This window comes from Uloborus diversus, chromosome 8 (assembly GCF_026930045.1).
Source record: "Uloborus diversus isolate 005 chromosome 8, Udiv.v.3.1, whole genome shotgun sequence".
In the NCBI taxonomy this organism is placed as follows: domain Eukaryota; kingdom Metazoa; phylum Arthropoda; class Arachnida; order Araneae; family Uloboridae; genus Uloborus; species Uloborus diversus.
The window spans coordinates 112,593,196-112,616,712 of record NC_072738.1 but is presented as its reverse complement, the minus strand read 5'-3'; the positions used below and the strand labels follow the sequence as shown (position 1 = coordinate 112,616,712).

Below are 23,517 nucleotides of genomic sequence, written 5' to 3'. Positions count from 1 at the left end.
CTTTTATCGGAAAACGGTCCTGGTTTTTGTAAGATATGTTACTGGTTGAAATTGGGCACATCAGCTGCCTGTTATTTTCCAGGAACGTTTCTGAATCGTTTTTACAGTGTAACGTGTTAGAGCAAAAAAGTAATTAACGCCTTAGAAAAATGTTTCGCATTTTAATTTGAAAATAGTAATGAGTTTTTTTCGTAAGTTTTCCAGATTAGCGTAAATTATTTTACAATGCTCAAGTATGCTTGGTACTCCTTGTAATAAAAATCAAGCTGATTTGTCTTCTAGAGCCTGGTACAAAAATCATTGTGTAAACTTTATTACCAGAAATTCACACACCACGGAGTACTTTGTTATGAGGGGTATTGTGTTTGATTATTTAGAAAACTATTTCCTACTCGAATTCACAAGAAATAATGATTCTTCCTTTTGATTTCTCTGGATTTTTTTTTTTTTTTTTTTTTTGTGCAGAGTAAATTACGTTACAGTACTTAAGCGTTTTCTTCTCTCGATGAGATAGTGTAGAGAACATTTAGAGATATTAAAGTGTTGAAGACTTGTAGAAAAAGTATTTTGTAAACTTTATAATTAGAAAATCGTCTTATACTGAGTACTGGGGTATGAAGTGGGTGGAAAAGGAAATTGCCTTTAAATTTATTTTGTCTTTTAGTTAATGCATAAAATAAGGTTCTGTATAAGTTTCCAAAAAAATAAGGAAATTACAAAAGACCTTCTGGGGAAGAGTCCAGAGCTTGGCATTGTGTTTCACGTATCAGTATGTTGTAACAAATCCTTGTTGCAACTCCAAAATCCTGTTAGTGCATCGAATCCTATTTTATCCTATTTTCTAACTTTTTATTGATAATTCTGTAGTAAAAAAAATTAAGTTCGCTCTACGTTTACGAGGAAAACCACGACATAAAACCCGGGCAGTGAAGTCGGGGGGGAAATCACCGAAACCGGGAATTTCAAAGTTTTCGACTCCGACTCCGAAAGACAGGCAAAGTGGCGGAGTTTGTGGGAACTTTAAGCTCCGACTCCCGACTCCAACTCCTTTACTCCAAAATTAGTCCAACTCCGACTCTTTGACTTATACTCCACAGCCCTGCTCAAAACTCGCTACATTCTAGTGCTAACACTCCCGCGAGCAAGTAAAGGGGCACGTCCAGTGAGCAACTTAAAATTTTTCATTTTCATTTTTTTTTTGCATTTTTTTCATATATTGTACGTTAGTTTTATTGTACAAGCTCATTTATTTGGTTTCGATTGAAAATAAAGCGCGAAAAAAAAATAATTCCAACATTTCCCTATTGTTAGTATTGAATTCGAAACGCGTTTCATCTAATATCGCGAAAACTTATTTCTGAAGATACTGCCATTTAGCTGCCCACGGCAGAATACATCACTGGTTATGGCATAGAACTGGATTAAAAATCAACTGAACCTTTCATTAAACACTACACTAAAATTATATTGGGAACAAAATTTCAAATAAAAACGAGATGATGTGCACATCACATGACTTTCTTTTACTCCAATTTAATGTCATTTTCTCATTATTGGCAGTTTTATTGTGATTCAATAGATTACTCTCTAAATATCATCAACAGTGGCCAAATTGAAACAGATTAAATAAATAAATAAATAAGAATTTTAAAAAATCGCCAATTTTGTCGCCAAGTTGCGACAAAACTTGGCGACCAAAAGACTGGCAATCTATCGCCAAGTGTCCGCCAAATTATAACACCATTGGAGTTTACATCGAAATTAACAATGATTTCCCTCCATAAAGGGGCCAAAACCCCCTTTGGAGCATCCGAATGCAACCAAAAAAGAAGGTGCACAACTAGAGCCACTAGGACTCTACGTACCAAATTTCAACTTTCTATGACATTCCGTTCTTGAATTATGCGACATACATACGCACATACGCACGTGCGAAAATACGCACGTACGCACATACATACTTACATACAGACGTCACGAGAAAACTCGTTGTTTTTTTTCTCGGGAATCGTCAAAATGGTTATTTTGCGTGTTTATACGTTCTTAGGCACTTATCCACGTGTGGTCGAGTCTAAAAAAAAAAATAAATCATTCGGGGGTGAGCAAAATGGAAATTAAGGTCAATTTTTGAGTGAAATTTTTTTCGCAACTACAATACTTCCCTTTTTATAAAATGAAGTAAAAAAACTTTAGGGTAAACGCTTTTACTTCCATCTCATTAATTTCTACAAATGCACAAAATGGGTTTGGAGTCGCAACGACAAAATGAAATCCACTTAGCTACCAGGCACTCGCTCCGAGCGACTATTAGGCAAAAGGCCGTAAAAAGGTCATGGTTCACATCATCGAAACCTCCGACTAACGGATGGGCCGCACAGGTACGGCCCAAAGTGCGGGGGCATACCCAGCTCAAACGCCTTGCCTGCATTCTTCAGGGCGGAGGGGGCGTGAATTTCCCCTCTTGTTTGGAGCGATGGGTGCATTTTTGGGCGGTTTGAGGAGAACGCCCAGAAGGCATTAGGTAACAATCTAGCCCGTTGTTGATTATTGTTATTTATTTTTTTTTCTTTATGCGAGCTTTTTTTGCCTTTTGTTCTCTCCCCGCGTTAGATGGGTCGTTTGCTACCAGTGATGTCACGAGTTTCATTTTGTCTTTTATAACCTTGTTAATCTCAAGTCGCTTATTTATTTACTTATTTATTTATTATTTAATGAAGGATCGATTTCGTATTTGGAATAAGGAAATGTGAGCATTTGGAAAATATAATGTTGATTCTAAAGAGTATTCTTTTTTTTTTTTTGTTTTTAAAGAAACTTTCAAGGGGTATAATTTTTTACATTGCTATATCAACAACGAATTAGATTTTTTCCCAAAAATCGTGGAGGAATAGTGTATAAATACTATCCATAGCTCTACGAGTCGGCAAAGTTGAAATTAAAAAAAAAAAAAAAAAAAACCCGAAAACTCTTTATAAGTTTAGCGTTATTAAAAAAATGATACTTTGAAAGTAAATTAAAATCCGTCAATAAAAATACGACATAGAAGATACAGTAAAAGTGGAGATATAGAGTAAGTGTATTTACTGAAGATTTCGTCGTAGTAGAGTCGATTCGCTTCTTGTACAAGTTCATCTCTTCACTTACGGTGAATTTTCCACACTAAATAATTCATTTTCTTTTACTATAAAGTTCATTTTCTACCTTCACTTGTAATGCTGAAGCGAGTGATTTATATATATTCATCATACTGATTAAGGAACATAGCCAAGTCGGAACATATACTATGAAAGAGTCCAAATTTTAAATTTATGTTGAATATATACATAACAACTTCATAAATATATTCCTGTGGCGTATCCAGAAAAAAAAAAATGGATTTTTAAATAATTGGTGTTAACCCGTTTCCTAGGTCACAGAAGACATTTTTCTGAGTTTCAAAGGGCTCTAAATTACATCCTCAGTACCAACCCTCAAGATACATCACTGCAATATTCCATTAGTTGTTGATGAAAAAAGTCGCCCATTTTAGGCCTACTCTATTGTAAATAGCCCTCTGACAGTTAATTAGATTGTACTGTAAATGACCCTATAAAAACTCTCAAATAAATTATTCAAGAATGTTCATCGTTAATTAAATTAACTGATTGTTTCATATTACTTTCTATCAATTTATTGCCATGTATTTGGAACTAATTTAAGTGTTGTAGGACAAATGTCTTAAACGAGCTCAAAGGTCTAAATAAAGCGTTTAACGACGAACCACTTTCATTTTAATAAATTTGAGGTTAATATTATAATTAAACGTTTCTTTATAGTACACTAAACATGTTGCCGAGTTCTTCATCAATTATATTTTGATTTTGCTATCGGATATATCGATGTCCCTGCATCATTTATTACTTCTTTTAATTTAAATGCTATTAATGATTCTGACAGCGTGTGGATTGTCGAGTTAAACTCAAGTATGAAGAAAGCAACAGCAAGGTAACAATAGAGAAAAAATCGGTCAAGAACTATTACTTAGTTTACGAGTGAAAAAAAAATTTAAATTTTGCATCTTGTCTCACAAGACTCCAGTTTGGTCGGTTTACTGTGGCGCCTTAAATGCATATAAATTAAACATAAGGAAAAAATGTCTTCGTTAAATGGGTGTGGTTTTAAACCTGAAATCAGTCTTAGAAAGTTTTAAATGCTACTTATAAGATGAATAGTAGGTTAAGTCAATAACAGATTGCTATCTAGAATACATTTTGTTCTAGAATGATCTATTAATATGCTGATGTACATTTTTTTCAACCGATTAAATTTTCCGAACCAATCAAATTATTCGATTAATAAATTGTGGAAATGTGGAAGATATCCACTTCACGTCAGCCTTTCGTAAGCTAATGTCAAGAATTTGAAAAATGTCTATGAACGGCAACTGTGCATTGAAATCAAAATTAACTTAGATTTTTTTTTTTTTTTTTTGACTTTCTTCAAAAAATGACCGAACAAGGAATAAGCTTTTTTTTCTCGAAATGATAGTAAAGGGTACTAAAAAAAAGACTTCTAAGAACCACGTGACTAATAAATAATTGGCATTTGAAATTCTCGAGCTAAATGGTAAAGATCATAAAGTACCACTATAAACATTTTTAAGATCATTCCCAATTGAATACTTGCAAGAACAATTTTAGATATATTTTGTTGAGTGTTTATGATGTAGCACACCTAGTACAACACTGTCACATCTGCAAAAACTACTTTTCGAGAAAAAATCAATTTAAATTTAATGCGCTTTAGCTTAAATTCTTATAGTAACACACTGACACATATCCAAAATAACGTTTTTTTTTTCTTTTTTTTCATTTGTGTCTGTTTTGCATTTTAATAGAACTAATAAAAATGCACCAAAATATATATATATAACTCGAAATCGACAATTTTTGACTTGTGGCGGCGTTGTATTAGGTGTACGATATATGGAAAGAAAGATTTTTAAAATGTTTAAAATAACATTTCTCCACTGTAGTGAAACTTTTTGTTTGTAAATTATTACCCTTTATTTTCCAGGAGAACAAATTTTGCAACTATGAACCTCATTCAGTAAGTTATCGCCCTACAGTCAGGCCTAAGGCAAAAATACATGAAATACACCGCCAGCTCAGTCAATTCCAGCCGAGGACTGCAGTTTCGTGCTTATTAGCACTCATCAACCCGACATAGGACTAACTGAGCTGGAGGTGGAAAACCTCTTAAGGAAGCCAAGAGTGCCAAACAAACTGGTAGCTAATATGGAATTAAAACTGAGCAGACGAGTGACCGAAACAATGGTTCGGTTCTACTCGAATATTGCAGGCAAGGCAGGTATAATCAGATCCTATGCCGGGCTGATGAGTGCTAATAAGCACGAAACTGCAGTCCTCGGCTGGAATTGACTGAGTTGGCGGTGTATTTCATGAACTATGAACCTTGGTGATGAAACAGTGGACTGTGCAAATTTCAGCCATTTCAAAATGTTCCCGTTGTAAAAGGGACTTCTGATACTGATATCAGAATAAAACTGTGAGAATCCTTATTTGGACTTGATCATTAAGCAACATCTTTAGATCATATTTTACTGTAAAATGCTTTTCACAATATTTATTCATAAATAAGCATATATGCCCTTTTTTAGTAGTTAACCAAATTTAATTCCAAAAATATTGAAAGGAATTTCGAATTTACTATGACAGTACAAAATTGGCATCAAAAAGCTCTACAAGTGGGTTATTTTCAGTAAGCCACTTTTCCAGTGAAGTGTAACATCGAAACTTTTTTTTTTTAATTATTGTTATAGTAATGCAGCTAACCGATATATGCTTCATGACGAAACCCTTTCAATGATAATATTAAAGAGATCGTATCTGACTTAGAACTGGTTCTGTGGTTCGATAAAAAATCGAACGTCCTTTGGAAGGCTTCTCATTGGACATTATGCGATAAGAACAATCTCTGTACGTCGCTAGAATTATTTTAAATATTAATGACGTACACGATGCGCTCTGCATTATTTTCGCGAGAAATGAACGACTGTCACGTTCAGATCTCAATTGCAATAAATGAAAGTGGTAGTGATGGATATAAGACGAGTTGAAATCGACCGGCCATTATTAAATAGTCCATTCACATTCAAAGGAAGTCAGAGACAAGATATGTATTCAAATTCATGGGCAGATTTAAAATCTAATTAAAGTGTTAAATTAAGATTATTTAACACTAATAAAGTGTTGTTGAAAGTGTGAGGGATAAAACTTGCAGTTTCTTTTGCTTTAATTTTCGCTATTATAACGCATTTTATAAATGAATACATAAGTTAATAATAAATATACTAATAATAATAATTAAATAATAGTAATAGTAAAAATACTAATGAATTATTAATGATAAAATAATATTAGTTATTTAATAATATTAATTATTGAAAAATAATAATAATAATAATAATAACAATAGTAATTAAATGTCCATACTAATAGTAATGCTAATAACTAAATAACTATAATAATATCTTTTTTTAATATTAAATGATAATAATAGTAATTAATATGAATAAATGATAGTAAAAATAAAAATTATTATGATTAAATGGTAATAATAATAACAATAATAATTTGATATTAATAAGAGAAAATAATAATGATTATTACTCTTACTGAATAATAATAATATAATTACTAACAATAGTAATTAAAAATCAATAATAATAATATTAATAGCTAAACAAAAAATAATTAAAAATTGATAACAATAGTTTAATAATAGTAATAATAATAACAAATAATGATTAAATAAAACGGAAAAATAATGAAGCATAATTTAAAAGCAATATGGTAATTATACCGTCACTTCACAGTAAGTTGTCGAGAAACAAAGGTTAGAAATGAGAAGAGTTAAAATAACGCATTAAACTAAGGATTGAAAATAAAATTTTCTTATATATTCTTAAAGCAGCGTTCTCTATCAGGTAACGCATACAGCAGTCTTTTGAAAGTCAAGTATGCATTAGAAAACTTTGCCTAGGTTATCTAAACAAGAAACAACTCTGAGGTTTTTAGAAAGCTAAGCTTTTTAGAAATTGACGCCCTGTGTAATACTCACTATGAAAACAAGTAATTGCGTGGTTGTAAAGAAAATCATTTTTTATGTGACCTATTTAAATTTGTTTTAATTACACACTTGATAGCTATTTAAGGAAATATTTAGGAGCATACTTGGTAGAAGTGTGAACAAGTATGAACATATTAGAATAATGAAAAAGTGAGTTTTACGGACTGATTCAGTTGGATGTTTCATTTTACTGAAAGTAAGAATGACCAAATTATTTTCTTCGAATTAAATCTTATCGAATGGAATCAGTTAGTTCATACTAATTCAGGTTTTTTTCATTGCTTCCCAATCCTTTTTTTTGGCAATAGACCGGGGCTTAATTTTTAACAAAACTGAAAAAATAAATAAGAAAAGATCACTAAAGAGAGAAGATCAACCAAAATATTTTAGCAGAAAGCTCAATTCATTAACATTTAGAGGCACTTTGAAAAAAAAAAATAGCCATTAAAAAATAAATAAATTATCATCTTATTGACACAGTGACTTCAAAAATTTGCTGAAAAAATGGCGGCCTTAAACGAAAATCGCTACATATTTTAGTCTACAACTTCCAAGAAAAGCTAATTTATAAGGAATATTATCAGCTGATTTTCAAGGAGGAAGGTTGAAGTGCTATCGTAATTTTCCAACCATTATTATTTTCTTTCTCTCTTCTTTTTTAGAGGGGGGGGGATTAGTTGAAAACAACATAGTTTAGAAATTACAGAAAAAAAAGTTTATTTACTGACATTTCCTGTAAGATTACATCCAAAAACCATCCCTATGGGAGGGAAAAACACTCCCATTCTTCGAAAAAGTATTTATTGATGCCCGTAGAGAAATTGCAAAATTAACTTTGCTATTTTTATATAAAGAAAACAGAATAATAGTTACACCACCGCAAACCCAGCTCCACATTAAATCCCCTAAAGCGAAATATAAACGTTATATGAAAAGATTACGCTGTGTGCAGGGGAGTGGAAAATACAAACAAAAACAAAGTCTTAGCTCAATTACATCATCCGCGCTCTCATAGCAGAATAGGTTCGGGGTTTAAAGATACCCCGAATTAATTATCTATCCTTGGATGCTCGTTTGGGGGAGGTGTGGTGCACCCCTCGACCTTGTTCCGCGTTCCCCTGCTAGCATATGGTCAACGAGAATCCGCCTACAACTATTAACCGACACCTGTTGAATGGCAGTGCATTACGCCGTGAAAAAAGGCAAGAGTTTCCGCGTAAAGGGGTTGTACTCAAGTTGCGATTGTAACAATAACCGGAATCATCCGTTGTGGTGAAATACTCGGGACAGTTTGAATTTAAAGTATGAGAATGATTTAAAGAATGCAGAACTAGAAAGTGTGTTATAACTTTAATTCATTACAATTCATTTCTCTTCTAAAAACAAATTTTAAGAATCAAATTGAAATATTGATTTTAACTGGGATCATCAGTTTTGATTTAAAAATTACATAGATCAAATATCTTTACTACGGCTAACATAAAAATTATGGCTTGAATTAAAGTGCTGAAGAAAAGTGTACTGAAAACATGTGAAGCAGTGATGAGTTACGGAATGATCTTTAAATCTCAGGTGTTTAAAGGAGCAGATGCGCCAATGGGCTATAAATCCTAAGTGGAGGAAGGGGTGCTAGGCACTAGGGCGACCAGGGCACACCGAAAATTTTCAAAATTATGTATTTAATAAAGATAGAACATTATGTACAAATTAGTATGGTTATTTGAATAGATAAGTTTGAAAAAGCAAGAAACGTTCGAAAAATTAAGTGTTAACTACGTGTGGTAGAATGGCACATGCCAAAAAAAAAAGAAAAAATCCCCTATGTATTTAGGATATTTTTTTCACTAATGATTTTTCAAGTACGCAAAACACAACGTAATAATTCCACGCGTGGTGACCGAGTGATATGTTGTTAAAAAGTTTTTTTTTTTTTTTTTTGCGTAAGATAAAATTTTTAACATGAATTACATTTTATCCACCCTCAGAACAGGTTTGAGTTAATAAATTAAGCATAACTAAAACTAACCTTTTTTTGACAAAAAACGATATAGATGAATCGTAAAACAATTTTATCGATAAAATATATAAAGAAAGGACGCTTTAACGTGAATTACAATTTAGCAACCCGAAGAAAATGTGTTAGTAGAAAATTTGAGGAATAAATGCAATTGTACATATCATATTTGCTTGTTTAATTTATTTACGCTTTAATTAAATAATAAAATAAATATATTCTTGCAGATTTTGCTCGATACATTGGCATTTACAAAAAAAAAAAAAAAAAAAAAAAAGAAAAAAAAGGCATAGATAGTTTTCTGTTGGCAATAATTTTATTCAAGATCACCAGCATTTTATTCAAATTTTTTTTGATCTGTACGAGATTTTATTGTGCACTTAATTGATAGATACACGATACATAGAGTCCTATATATACTTTTGAAATGCTCAGAATTACATATGGATATGGTCCCTTTATCTCACAGGAGTATAATGCCTTCACTTCGTCACGTAGAAATTACATCTTTGTCATCTGCTTTACGATTGTCACCTGGAAGTCGAAAAAAAAGCCTCTCTTTCTTTTTTTTTTCTTTAATCACTTCCTACTTCTGTAGTTCCTTATTGTTGTTAAAAAATCTTTCCAGAATTTCATATTACCAGCGGCGATTCCATAAATATAATAAGTGGTCACTTCATAGTTTTTTCTTATTAGATTATTTCTAAGGACATTTCAGCGAGGATGCCAGCTGTTGTGTGGTTTTACGCAAAAATGAATGAAAGAACTGAAGAAAGGAATATTATATTTTTCTCGAAAACGTAGTTACGTGTGGCAGCAAGCACCATATGTGGCAATGGAGACGCGCACGAATGACCAGTGTCTGGGAGAATAAAAACTGAATCATGAATCTTTATATTATGATTGAAATAACATTTGGACTTTTCTTTTTCGATTTCGCATCGTGAAATAGGAGAAAAAAACGTGAAAAACAATACGGAATTTCGCTTTGTAGAAAAGTATAATAAGATGGAAGCTGAATGAAAGCTAGGATTTATTAGCGGCTCGCGGTACCCGCACGGCTTTGCCCGTAGTAGCAAATTAAAAGGCCATTAGTTTCATCTGCATATTTACAAATAATGGATGATGAATTTCTCACCAATTTGCTGTCTTAATTTGCTCGCTATGTTATGGTAGCTTGCCCATCCAAGTTAAGGTAATTTGCTCGTCCATGTTCTGTTAATTTGCTTGGTAAAATGTTTTTAAAATTGGAGTAGAAAAAGAATAAAATCGAAGTTTCGAAAAATCGCTTCGAGGTGCACACCTCCAAGCTACAAACTAATTTTATGCCAAATTTCATGAAAATCGGACGAAATATCTTGGCGCTAAGCGCGTCACAGATACATAGACATCCAGACAGAGATCCAGGCTTTTAGCTTTTTTATTAGTAAAGATTTAGCATCAGGACTTAAAATATAATTAACATTTATAATTATATTTTTCTTTATAAAATGTAGAGGTGGGTAGAAGTAAAAACATCTCTACCTCAATTTTATGAGGACACACTTTTATTAAAGTTAGATATATGTTATGAATGGAACTGTTCTTGTCTTGAAGTTTTTAATTTTTGGCACTTAAACAATTGTGCTCTTAATTTCAATTCTTTATCCTTAAAATTATGATTTTCCACTTTAATAAAGAAAGCACATATAATAAAGTGGCTGCTTTTATTTTAGAGAATACGAGTGGAATTGAATGAAGTCATTTTTCAGCTAGTATCGTCTACTTGCAATTATTAATTTTTAAAGAAAAGCAGCGCAATGAATTTTTTTACATAGTATATAATATAAATTTTGAATTTCAATTGACAAACTAATGAGAACAGATTAAGTAAACAATCATTGCTTTTTAAACTAATACAAAAATACTTGGATTATAAATTAAAATGGTTCCGCGATTATTATGCAAAAAATATTTTTTAAATATTTCAATTAACAATATAAAGCGTCAATTAATTACAGAGACATAAAATGTTTTTGCGCAAACATTTTATTAACAAACAAACGCCTAACGTGTAAAATCCCCATTTTTTTTTAATTTCTTTAAATTTACTAACGTGGTTTGCGTCCGAGCAGGCCCGGATCTTTAAATTTTAGGCCTCCCTGCAAAAATTCAGCAAAACTCTTAACTGCCTATTGGATTTTTATGCCACTAAGGGTTTTGTGGGTACGTAGATCCAGACCTGTGTCCAAGGACACAAAGGTGTTCAAATGCACAGAATAACTTTAAGTTCTTCTAAATTCTTCTTTTATCTTCAAAAATCAAGAAAATATAGCCATATGTTGATAAGTATTTCCATTAATATAAACATTTGTTTTAAATGATGCATAAAAATGTCTGTATCCTCAAAATGTATTCAAGTGGTCAAAGGTACTTGTAAATACGCAGGTTTTCGGATTTTTTTTTTTTTTTTTTTGTATTTCTCTTTATTTTGGTGACGTAAATATTTATAAAGTAAATTTCTTTATTTTTACCAACATCCGTATTTCAATTCGTTTTGGCTGAATAATTTCATACAATCACATTAATTTTGAAACATAATCATTTTACTTACCGGTATGCAGGAAGAGATGATTTCTTAAGTTCGTCTGCTTACTAAAGCCTCTATTGCAAATATGACATTTGTACGGCCAAGAGCCATTGTGAACGTACATATGGCTCTTTAAATCACCAGGAGTAGGGAAGGACTTTGAACATAAATTGCACTTGTGCGGCTTTTCCTAAAACAGGAGAAAAAGGGAACATTTTTATATAATGAGCAAAACACTAAAAAACAAGCAAAAAACAAATGTGTGACTTTTCACCTATAAATAGTGTAATTTCACTCGTTGTGAAGAAGGTTCTTTTATTTACTACATCTTAGTGCTTTTATGATAATGTTAAATATGTTAGTTGAAAATGGGCGGAGAGTTCAATACCGATTGCAGTAGCAGGGAAATACCAATTTCAACTACTGTATGTACTTGTTCTGGCTAATTATGAATAGATGTAAACCATTTTATCGTTTCAATACGGAGCATTTGCTAACATGTTAATGACTTTTCTGTTTTTCAGCACCGGTATTTTAGAAATTTCATATACGTTTCTTAACATTGAGAAAATCACGTAGAAGTTCGAATAATTATTTTATTTTCAACAGCTTAAAAATGTTTTCAAGAGTATTTTCAAGATCTTGTTTCCGTTCAAATTTAGCGTTGTGGGAAGGAAACAGTTATGTTTATTATTTAACTATTACACCAAAATGCTTCACTAGCCTTTTTTTTTTAAATAAAAATTGTCAAATATTCTAATGTTAAAAATGAAATGGCAAGCGTCTTCTTGTTCTCCCATCATTTTCCATTTGATCCATAAAAAGTGGAATTAATTCAGGTTTTCACTGTTTTGGTAAATTTTACTCTATTAGAACACAGTCTTCTCAAAAAAAAAAAAAAAAGTCACGGAGTATCGTCACATCTTCAAGAAAAAAATAGTAAAATCTATGACCATGGGAGTAACCAGGATTCTCATTAAGAAGAGGCCAGTATAGGCCAACAAGATAGAGGTTATTAGTTACCTCCCCCCCCCCTTTATTGCGGACCTCGGATATTGCTTGAAATTATAGTCCTTCTTTCCCCCTAAAAGCATTTTACGCTATTTTGGGTAGATGGAAAGACAAAAAAATAAAATAAAATAAATAGCAAAAAATATCGTTTATGTGACTTTTCTCGGAAATATTTCGTCATTGAAGTCCTAAAATTACAATTTGAAATTATCTTTGAAGACATTTGGAAACAGCGTGGGAATTCGAGGTTCTCTTCTAGGGTCTCATGTAACTGGCTTTAGGTGAAGGTATTTCCGGTGAGGGGACAGAAAGAAATAAAAAGAGCACGTGATCAAAAACAAGATTGAGAACATTCCTCTCGGCAATTGAATATAAATAAATAAATTTAAAATCTTTAATACGGTAAAACAATTTGTTATCTAAGTTCTAAAACAATTGAAGTTCCGTGAAATTTTTCAAGCAAAGGAGACGCTAATGGTCGTGACCTTCATTATCATTTGACAACATGTGCTATTGGAAATGATTTAAGGGCATTATTTTATGACATATCCAAATTACCTAATGGTAATGCTAATTTGAATCATTTAAATTGATTCCAGCGCTCAATCTGTTACGTGAGTAAAACTTGAGTCACGGAGGTGTTGAAACAATAAAAATGAATTTAAGACACGGAACTGAAGGAAAATTTAAATTCGTAAAAATTGACCGTGACAAGTAATGAGATTTCATGAATTAGCCGTTTTAGAGCATTCGAAACCGATATGAATTTCTATGAAATGTGTTTAAAATGATTTATTGTAATTGCAAATTGGCAGTTGATATTCCGATTAATCTTGAGCTTGATTAATGATTTATTTCTGCCTCCAACGATTATTTTTCCCGTATTTCTGAAGAAATAGTTTATAGAGAAGTATGATTCTCCTGTCAAAAAGGTATGAACCATTTTAATTTTAATCAAACTTTTTTAGAGTAAAAAAAAAAGATTTGTAAGGGATTAATAATGTATCTGTCAGGGATAAAAATATTTTCCTGAAAAGCAAAAATTAAAGAGTTTATTTTCTTTCCCTTTTTTTTTTTTTGTCATCATTTCATTTTTGAAGAAAGATTGGAAATCTTTCATTAAAAAGTCATAATTTTAAATGGTAATGACGAAATTTTTTGCGTGAGATATCACAAATAAGTTTGTAATTTGTTAAGCACAAAAATTTGTTCATTAATATTTTGAAGTATTATTTTCAATAACATATTTGGGGCACGGTACTTTCGGGCCATTCCATGAAAAAAGACCATTTTTCATGGAATGGCCCGAAAGTAAGCACAACATTTAAAAATTGAGGACGAATACCTGTTCTTCTGCATCATAGTTTACTCTAAATAATTTTGAAAATTCCATAGTTTATTACGTGGTAAAAAATACTTCCGATTAATCTACTCTAAGATTAACAAAGTCTTACGAAATAGTTTTTCCTTTACAGACGAAGTCAAATGTTTAGTTAAAATTCTAAATTATAAGGGGCATGATTTTTAAAATATTTCAACCCAGGCAACGAAGAAAAACAAGGTGTGTCGACTAAATCTTCCGGCAGAATAAAACTTTTACAAGTTTATTTCATTGCATAATTATGCTATTGTTATAAACCTACGTAAAATTTGGTATATTAAGTAAAAGTATCTTGATTAAATAGATATTTACAGATGATGGATAAGAGATTTATTTGACTTCATTAACAAAGGCCTTTTTGAATAATCCATCAATAACTAATTGTTTTGCAAGCTCATCACTGCCTGCAGAATCTGATGAAACATCAAGTCTTTATCATGAATTTTTAGGCTTTCTTCTTTGATCTTGATAGAACACTGTGCACTTTTTACTCGCCATTTTTCTCAAACTCCGCACCCATAGCTGGAGGCAGGGTTTTTAGAATATTGTACAAAACGCTCACGTGTTTAGTGCGTTCTTTTCGCAGTTACCACACCTCAAATTAAGAAGCTATAATACTCTTGTATTTGGATTACGGTGTTCTGCAACCCTGCTTAGCCTCCTGATCCACCCTGCTCCATACATTCTCGGTAATGTTCACTCTGAGGTTGATGAACTACACACCCTAAATGTCTAACCATTTTTCTTTTCCTGATTCTCGTTTGACCATTTAACGTCGGCACTTTATGGAGATTTAAAAATTTTCTTGTCTTCTTATGTCAGTAAGAAATATTTAATAAATTCTTGTTGCTAAAATATTATGACGGTAATTTATCATTTGCAGTAAATCTAATACTGAGATTAAATTGGCATTTTTGTGGATTAATTATTGACGAAAGATAAAATCAACGGATTTTAAGTGTTCATACCACACTGTAAAAACGATTCAGAAACGTTCCTGGAAAATAATGGGCAGCTGATGTGCCCAATTTCTGCCGGTAAAATAGCTTACAAAAACCAGGAATGTTTTCCTCTAAAATTCATTAACTTTCCTGAAACCATCCCGGAAGCATCCTGAAAAATTCAGAAATCATCCCGTTTTTGAGACCAGTAGTTCAGGGTTTTTGAGACCAGTAGCTCTGTAAAACGGGACCCAGTCCCGTTTTACAGAGCCAGTCGTGTCTCTGTAACTTCAGAGTAAACGTAGGTAGGTGTGGTATAATAACTTGGCACCTTCTTCATTTATTAAGAAAGTTCAATAAGCAGTATTGCAAACATGACCAAAGCTAAGACAGAATTGCAAGCAAGTATCGAGAATTTTATTCGCCAGCAATTCTTGCAAAGCAACCTAGTCCATACTCACTGTAAAAAAATTCCGAAACGTTATGGGTTATTTCCGTGGAACCTTTCGGGATTCCAGAGGTTTTCACCCATTTCCCCGTAAAATCAAGCATTTTCGCAAGAAAGTTTCCTGAATTGCTAAAAGATGTACGGATGCAAACTTCTCACTGGTGTGAAAGATATTTTTTGCTACCAGTTTTAAGATTGACTGAGTGTGTTTATTATGTGCATAGGCTTTAACTTGATTACAGATTGACTAAGTTTCCAATGGGGGCAAATATGTCACTGGATAGCTGCAGTCTTGCGAGGCAAGGAATATGCTTGGTTCTTGCTAGCAATTTTTGTGTAGCTTTTTCCATGGTTGTTCCAACGCTTCCTTAGTAAATCAAGGAAGTTCTAATCAAATAATTTAATTTCTAGAAGGATCGCGACTGGCTCTAACAGGGGAGATTTTCCAATATTTCAGAAAAGTTACTGACTTTTATCTGAAAACGTTCCTGGTTTTTGTCAGATATGTTACTGGTTGAAATTGGGCACATCAGCTGCCTATTATTTTCCAGGAACGTTTCTGAATCGTTTTTACAGTGCTGTTTTGCTCCGTTTGGGAGTTTAATCAGCATGGATGGACTGCAATCGAACTACTATATCCGATACACTTTATGAATACACTCAGTTAATCTTAAAACTGGGAGCTAAAAATATTTTTCATACTATACATTTTAAAATGGTAATCCATTTGCACTGTAAAAACAATTCAGAAACGTTCCTGGAAAATAATAGGCAGCTGATGTGCCCTATCTATGCCAGTAACATATCTTGGAAAAACCAGGAACGTTTTCCGCTAGAAGTCAGTAAACTTTCTGAAATTAACCTATAAGTTTCCTAATAAAGTGCGAAATCTTCCCTGTTAAAGCAAGTCATGTCTCTAGATCCTTCTAGAAAAATTTAGTAAGTTTAGCGTAATTGATTAGAACCTTCCTGATTTACCAAGAAGGCTCCATAAAAACCAGAGCGACCACGGCCAAAGCTATGCATGAAAGAAGCAAATCTCTTGCCTGCAATTTCTGCCTTGCAGAGCTGTAGCTATCCATTGACTTTATCGCTTTCACTAGGAGCTTAGTCAATCTGGACAGGCCGTAAGCAACCTTAGACCGATACACTTAATAAGCACGCTCATTTAATCTTTAAACTGGTTGCTAAAAATATTTTCCACAACAGTGAAAAGTATGCACGAGTGCAACTTGTAGCGATTCAGGAAACGTTTTTGTGAATATACTTGTTTTTACGGGGAAATAGGTGAAAACGTGTGAAAACCCGAGACGTTCCACGGAAATAACCAGTAACGTTTCGGAATTTTTTTTACAGTGTGTAATGAATGCATTTGTTTGCACAGTTTCAATATTTGTACGCGAGAAGCATTAAAATTTTTCTTTAACATTTATCTGAGTGCACATTTACGAATAGCTACCTGATTTATCTACAGGCTTTATTTTAGTGGCAAGTACTTATAATTGTCCAAATATGAATTAATAGAACAAGATTTTTCTTATAATTGTCCAATCAAACTTTTCTTCACTTATAACTGCATTCGAGAATCAATGAATTGTGGCCGCAAATTTAATACAACTGCACTTCTTATGAGGTTTTCGCATTTTATCTCGCTATTACACAATGAGAAACTTTGAAGAAAAGAAATTTTTAGCTGGAGCATGATTGTTAACAGGAAATAATACTGGAATATATTATTATTATTTTATCTTTAATAAGGTACACTTTCTGTATTCAATATCAGATTGAATCAATCAATGATGTTTCACTCAAACAATATGCTCATTGGTTGATTTGTTTCGTAAGAACACCTTTTGCATGATTTTTTTAACTTTTTTTTTGCACCAATAAACCATTAAAAAATTTCAAAGTATTTTTTTAACGAAACCGTTTATAAAACGAAACATCAGATGACTCTTAAACTCAACCTCAACTAACACTTTTTATATGGACCTTACTCAAGGTTAAAAGATGGCTGTTTAAATTTTAAAGTAGATGCACCTGACCGTATTTGGATGGGATGGTAATAGATTTACCCGAATAAAATATAGCCCTAATAAATTATTCATTAGACCCTCTTGGTAAATGATCCTTATTTGATGCGAAAAATGGCAGGTGTAAATTACTTAAAAGTCATCTTGAGAGAAGATAACGAAGATTCATTTCCATGGAATAAAAGTAAAACATTTAAATTTCAAAACAATGCTTCAGGAAGTTCGGCATTTTGGGCTCTAATTAAACTATGATATATTACTCCCAGGAAAGTTCGTTTCAGTATACCTAATTACAAGACAAGCGAGCATCTTCCCACAAAGGTTTATGAGAATCAATGTACATACTAGAACCTCGACGTGAAAACATAGTAATTAAGATCAATGTTTACCCCGAATATCACAGCGTAAATAGCTTACTGCATTATGATTAATGGGATGATGTCCTCTGGTACAAGTAGTGAGAGAAGATGTCATATTGTTGAGAGTTTTGAAACGAGAACAGAAGGAATGGCTGTGAAGATGAACTTGTCTGGCATAAAAGCTCATCTGGTAGCAAAGAATGCCGTAAGAAATATCGTGTAGTCAGCTTTGATAATAATCCTTGCCAACATCGCTTGTGTAGTATTCTGTTTTTATTCACTTTTTTTCATGAGAACTGTTACAAAAGGTTTGTTCAAATCAATCAACTAAAGAGCTGCGTGTGACAGTGGCCTATGCTTAATTTTATTGGTTATAGAGCATTTTTCAAGTTCCGGAAGACAGTAAAATCCTTTTATATCATTGAATACAAACGAAAGATGGAACTGTTACAAAAGCTTTTTCAAATCAATCAACCACAGTTGCGTATAACAGAGGTGTACGCTTCATTTTGTTGGTTAGTAGGTTCGAGTATTTTTCAAGTTCTTATATGGAAAAAATCCTTTTATGTTTTTGTCGTAAATAAAGAAATTATTATTTTGCTTCAAGATTTACGTTATTAAAATTATCCTACTTTTATTTATATTAAATTTAAAGCTTTATAAAACAAATCATTTGGCTTGAAAAAAGCATATCAGATTTTCACGATCAATGGTTTTGCCGAATTCGTAACTGAACAAGTAAATGCGGACTAAACCAACTTTATTAATATTGTAGATCGATCAACAACAATTGGAAAACAAATCCTTGATACGAAAACATCAAGGATTTGTTTTCGTAAAGCAAAAGTGAATGGCGGACATTTTATCGCTTCCATTACATATCTTAATTCTTCCATTTGTCTAGGATCCCGCGAGGTAGCATTTCAGTGTTTATAACGTTTGTGATTATAATAAATCAATTTGCAATTATTCTAATAACGCACATGAATTAAGTACGTTTTAAGTCTAAAATTTTAATCATGTTGCTGCGATTTTCAGCAAAACAATGCTTGAATTTTTTTCTTGAAATATGAGACTACAACTGGATAACTCTGTGAGCTCAAAAAAAAAAAAAAATTACTCTTCTATACATGTAACAGTAACAGAAACGCTCTAAATGTAGGTCACTGTGACCAAATTTAGTCACACAATTTGGCGAATTTTGGAGACAGTAATTGCATTTTTTAATAGCGCCTACTATCTCTTTCCAATAAGTTTTTTACTTGATATTCGATGTCTCTTCTCATTAGATGCATATTGGTGGTCAAGCTTGTATTTAAAAAATCTACATTTTAGTCCCTAAATTGAGAATTTGCCCTGTCCTAGAGGAAAATGTTCGAGGTGTCTCTGCATAAGAAATTTATTTTCTGTTAGTAAAAATGCTGTTTTTTTATTTTTTATTTTAATTTTTTAAGTTGATACACATAAATCATGGTGCAAATAAAAATCTCACAACATAATGAGGAGAAAGTTCCCAGGAAGCATTAAAGCCTCCAGATATGTCGTGATTTTGCACCTCTGTATCTACAATCATTACATACGCGAAGGAATGGAACTGATCTATAGCACACGTTTTCCAAGAAGGTAGATCACGTCAGCGGTCGGCTCATGTTCTTTGCGCAGATCGTGAAAATCTACTTTGTATTTTCTGACACACTAATTATTATTGCTACTCTCTTTCTCTCATCTGTTTCTACTTTCGTTGGCAATGGTAATAAGAAGCAGTGCATGTTGGTTAATCTAGAGGCCAATGATGACATTTGTTTCTTTTAGTTGGCAACCGAAATTGACAAATCGTGACAGGAGCGGCAAGTATCAGTGTGTGAAATCGAGAAGCGCTACCGAATTCGCTTCACGATTTGTTGTGGTTGCTTGTTTTCGTTTGTTTTTTCGGTTATTTTTGTTCAGGAAGAATAATTTTCCCATAAGTCGTTTTATTACTGTCAAAGAATTTAATTACAAACATATGTTTGCCTGAGTAATTTTTTTTGCCATAATAATTTTTCATTTTTGATTAAATACACGATTGATAAATTATGCTTTCTCGTTACGCTTATTGTTTAAACTTTTTATTAAACAATCTAATTACAGAAGAAATATATTTTCACGCATGTCTTTTTATTTAAAAAATAAAGAGGAATGCAGTTAAACCACAGTGTTTCTGTAACTGAAAAAAAAAATGTTTAAAATATTGTAGTTTATTTTAATAATGTATTAGTGTTTGAAATAGGGGACTAGTACATAGTTTAATTCATGACTTTCTTTATCTTTGCTTGATTTTTATGCCATCAAAGTCAGATGTTGCTTTTAAGAGACTTTTGACAGCATGTAATTTCAAATAAGTCCCCCTATTACAATAAAATGTGCCCTCAGGCATTACACGATTAATTTCACGCGATATATTTTATAGTTATTTTCACAGAAATAAAGTTAAAAATAAAGAATGGCTATAGAATTCGCCTAATGAAATTGACTTCAGATTAATTTTTTTCTAACAACACGAAATTACTTTCAGATCAGTTTGTTTTAGACGACTATTAAAGAACTAATTTAAAAAATATGTATAAATGAATAAATACGGCACACAAAAGATACAGAAAACTTTCTTCATTTTTGTTATTATTTAAATATTTTTACAGTGATAATACCAAAACCGAGTAGCGTCCTTAACTTGATTTTCATAGTTATTAATTAGTATTATACTCAAATTTTATAAGCAATCATAATTTTCCACGACTTGGAATTTTTCTACTATCTACTTACTATGTTAAGATTTCTTTTGTTTTTGAATCAAATGATGCTTTTTAAAAAATTTTAATAAATTTGCTTAAGGGTCATTTTAATTCTTTTCTTCACAACTTTTTTTTAGCTGAAATCACAAGACGGGAAGTCTAATAAGAGCAACAATTAATCTTAATTTGTTGCTTTAAGTCATGAAAAATAATATAAAACAACATACGGATGCTCGATTTTTCTGTAACAGAATGTTTTTTATGCACCACAATACTTTAAAAAAGAAAAAAACACTTACACAGGATATTTACTATATAGCACTATTAATTACGGTAATTGAATGTAGTTCAAAAAAAAAAAAAACTTTAGCATAGACGATAAATTAGTTAAATTTTGATATATGAATGCAAAGTGTGAAATACATTTTCTTTTAGAAAGAAGCGATTTAAATTGAAATTCCAGCACTGCTTTCCTCCATTTAGTTCCTTGGTAATCGAAAATGACTCGTTTAACCTACAGATATTCCCGAATTACCTGATCAAGGTAACAGAGAAGGCGTTTTTATGAAAAATATAGCAGCCCATTGTCATAATATTTTCATACGTACGTTATTCTAAGAATTCCTTTGAATTTACATTCTTATTTTCTTTATCTTTTGTGGCAATACGCTCTGTAGGAGCAAGTGTATCAAAACGGGCGGGAAATTTCCGAGTCTTTCATTTGGGTGTGCATCACAAGATCTTGTTTTGTTTTCACAGATTTGTTGATGCAGGTGCACTGTTACACGTGGTAGCCTGGCTCCTTCGCGAAGATTGTTCTCTGTCAGTGGTGAAACAATGTTGAAGCCTAATTAGAGAGGCGTTTTTCAGTCATTGATGTTGCAGATGTCATAATAATGATATTCTTTTTATCTCCTTGGCGTTGCATACCGATGTTTTGTTTTACATAATACCAGCTTGTTAAAGGTAAGTATACCATTAAAGTTGTATGCTTTTGTGGCTGAGCTGAAAAATGAGTTCAAATGTAATTGGAATGATAATACTTGAAATTTTCTTCAACTGCGAAAATAAGTAAGTATATATATATATATATATATATATATATATATATATATATATATATATATATATATATATACTTTTTTCGTGAAGATGGATACTGCTGATAATTCCAGATTGATATTTAATTTATAATTTTATAATTTGGAGAGAAAATAAGAAAATATCTTTTGTAAACAAGTAGTTAATTTGTATTACATAAAAGTTAGTACGTCAAAGAATCACTTACAAGACGTGCGTTATGATACAAAGTTACGTCTTTCAAACAATCCATGTTAATGGTGATGACTAATTAACAATGTTCCTGAAATTATTTTAGAGTTTGGTGTAAACAAATACAACACACACCCACACATTACATTTTATTAAGTATTCTTAGTATATTTTTATGCAAAATAATGCAATTCCGTTTCATCTTTATGTTAAGTATTTTCCTTCTTGCTAGAGGTGTGAAAGCAAAAAATATATCTTGGCTCACTTAAAAAGCAATTTTCTTCACTCTATTAATACTATTCCGATAAAAATAACTTTTTCACATTTAAATCATCAGAATCTTTACATCACGAGATAAGAGTGGTTTTACTTGCTGTTTTCTCCAAAGAAAATGTTTTGCGAAGACAGTATTTTTAACCTACGTAAAACCTTTCTGTCTGCATTCGAAAATGCTTAAACTTTTTTGGAAACATATTTTGGGGAGTTTCCTGAAAATTTTAAAGTAAGTTTTAATTTATTTATGCTTTACATCTATATTCTGTATTACGCACTTCGCCGTTAGAACTTACTGGAAACGCAAACGCAATGCTGAAGCAACCGAATCAACAAAAGAAATAATAAAAAAAAACACTTCTTTCTTTCGCGATCACGACGTTAATAATAGTCTTATTTCAATAGACTCGTATCACAAGGGCTCCTCCATAAAAAATGAAATCTTCACCATCTGCCTGGAAGCCAATTTGCCGATTGTTTCGCCTTCAGCTTCAGATGCAAGATCGATGGCAGAGTCCTAAATGACCATCCACGGGCAGGTGTATCTGTCCGTCGACTACCGGTGTTGCGAATAACCCCTATCTAACGACTCTGCCACCACTCCTAGCAAGGACTTCGTTCCCCTTGCATAGACTGGTAGTTAAAATGTTGAAAAAGCACCGTCCAATCTGTAATTTCCGCTTGGGCTGTGCGTGGAAGAAAAAGTCAGCTGCCGCATTTTTGCCCACAATCTCTTTCGTTTTTATCCTTCAGGCAAATGTAGGCAGGTGGCTGTTGGCCGAAGAGTGCATCGTCGTTGGAACGTATTTTTTTGGTAAAAATATGTGTTTTGTTCATGAAGACTTTACTTCAGTGGAGCAGAACATGTCGAAATATATTGATAGGGGATTGTCTTTCATTTCTCGTCGTGTTGCAATTTCACCCGAAGATATCCTACAGAAATTCGTAAGCGTTTTATTTTCAAAGAAGATCATATCTTCAAACACTATTTTTCAACACATTTTCAAAACTTTAATCCTTTAATTATCGGGAAAGTGTTGTCTAAGAGAAAGACAACTACCAAACTCACTGGACCACATAACATACGAATGAAATTCCAGGCCAAGCTCTTTTTAGCAAAAGCTTTTTTGTTTGGAAAGTTCAATTTCTTCAAAAGTTACCGAGGAGGATGTAGAAAAGACAGATAGACATACAGGCGATTCCAAATCTCACAAGTCATTCTAATTTTTATTTTGGATTTTTTAAAAATACATTAAATACTTTAAATTTTATTTATTCTTAGAGGTTTTTTTCTACGAGACATCAAATCATTTT

The 23,517-nt window shown here is 32.2% G+C and overlaps 1 protein-coding gene across 1 annotated transcript in view; it reads right to left on the bottom strand.

The window, feature by feature from the left end:
- The window catches only part of LOC129227753 (zinc finger protein 558-like), a 109,899-nt gene that overhangs the window by 29,522 nt on the left and 56,860 nt on the right, over positions 1-23,517 (bottom strand). The window contains exon 6 of the mRNA XM_054862357.1: positions 11,739-11,904. Coding sequence (XP_054718332.1) covers positions 11,739-11,904 — 166 coding nt within the window. The remainder of the gene's footprint in view (positions 1-11,738; positions 11,905-23,517) is intronic.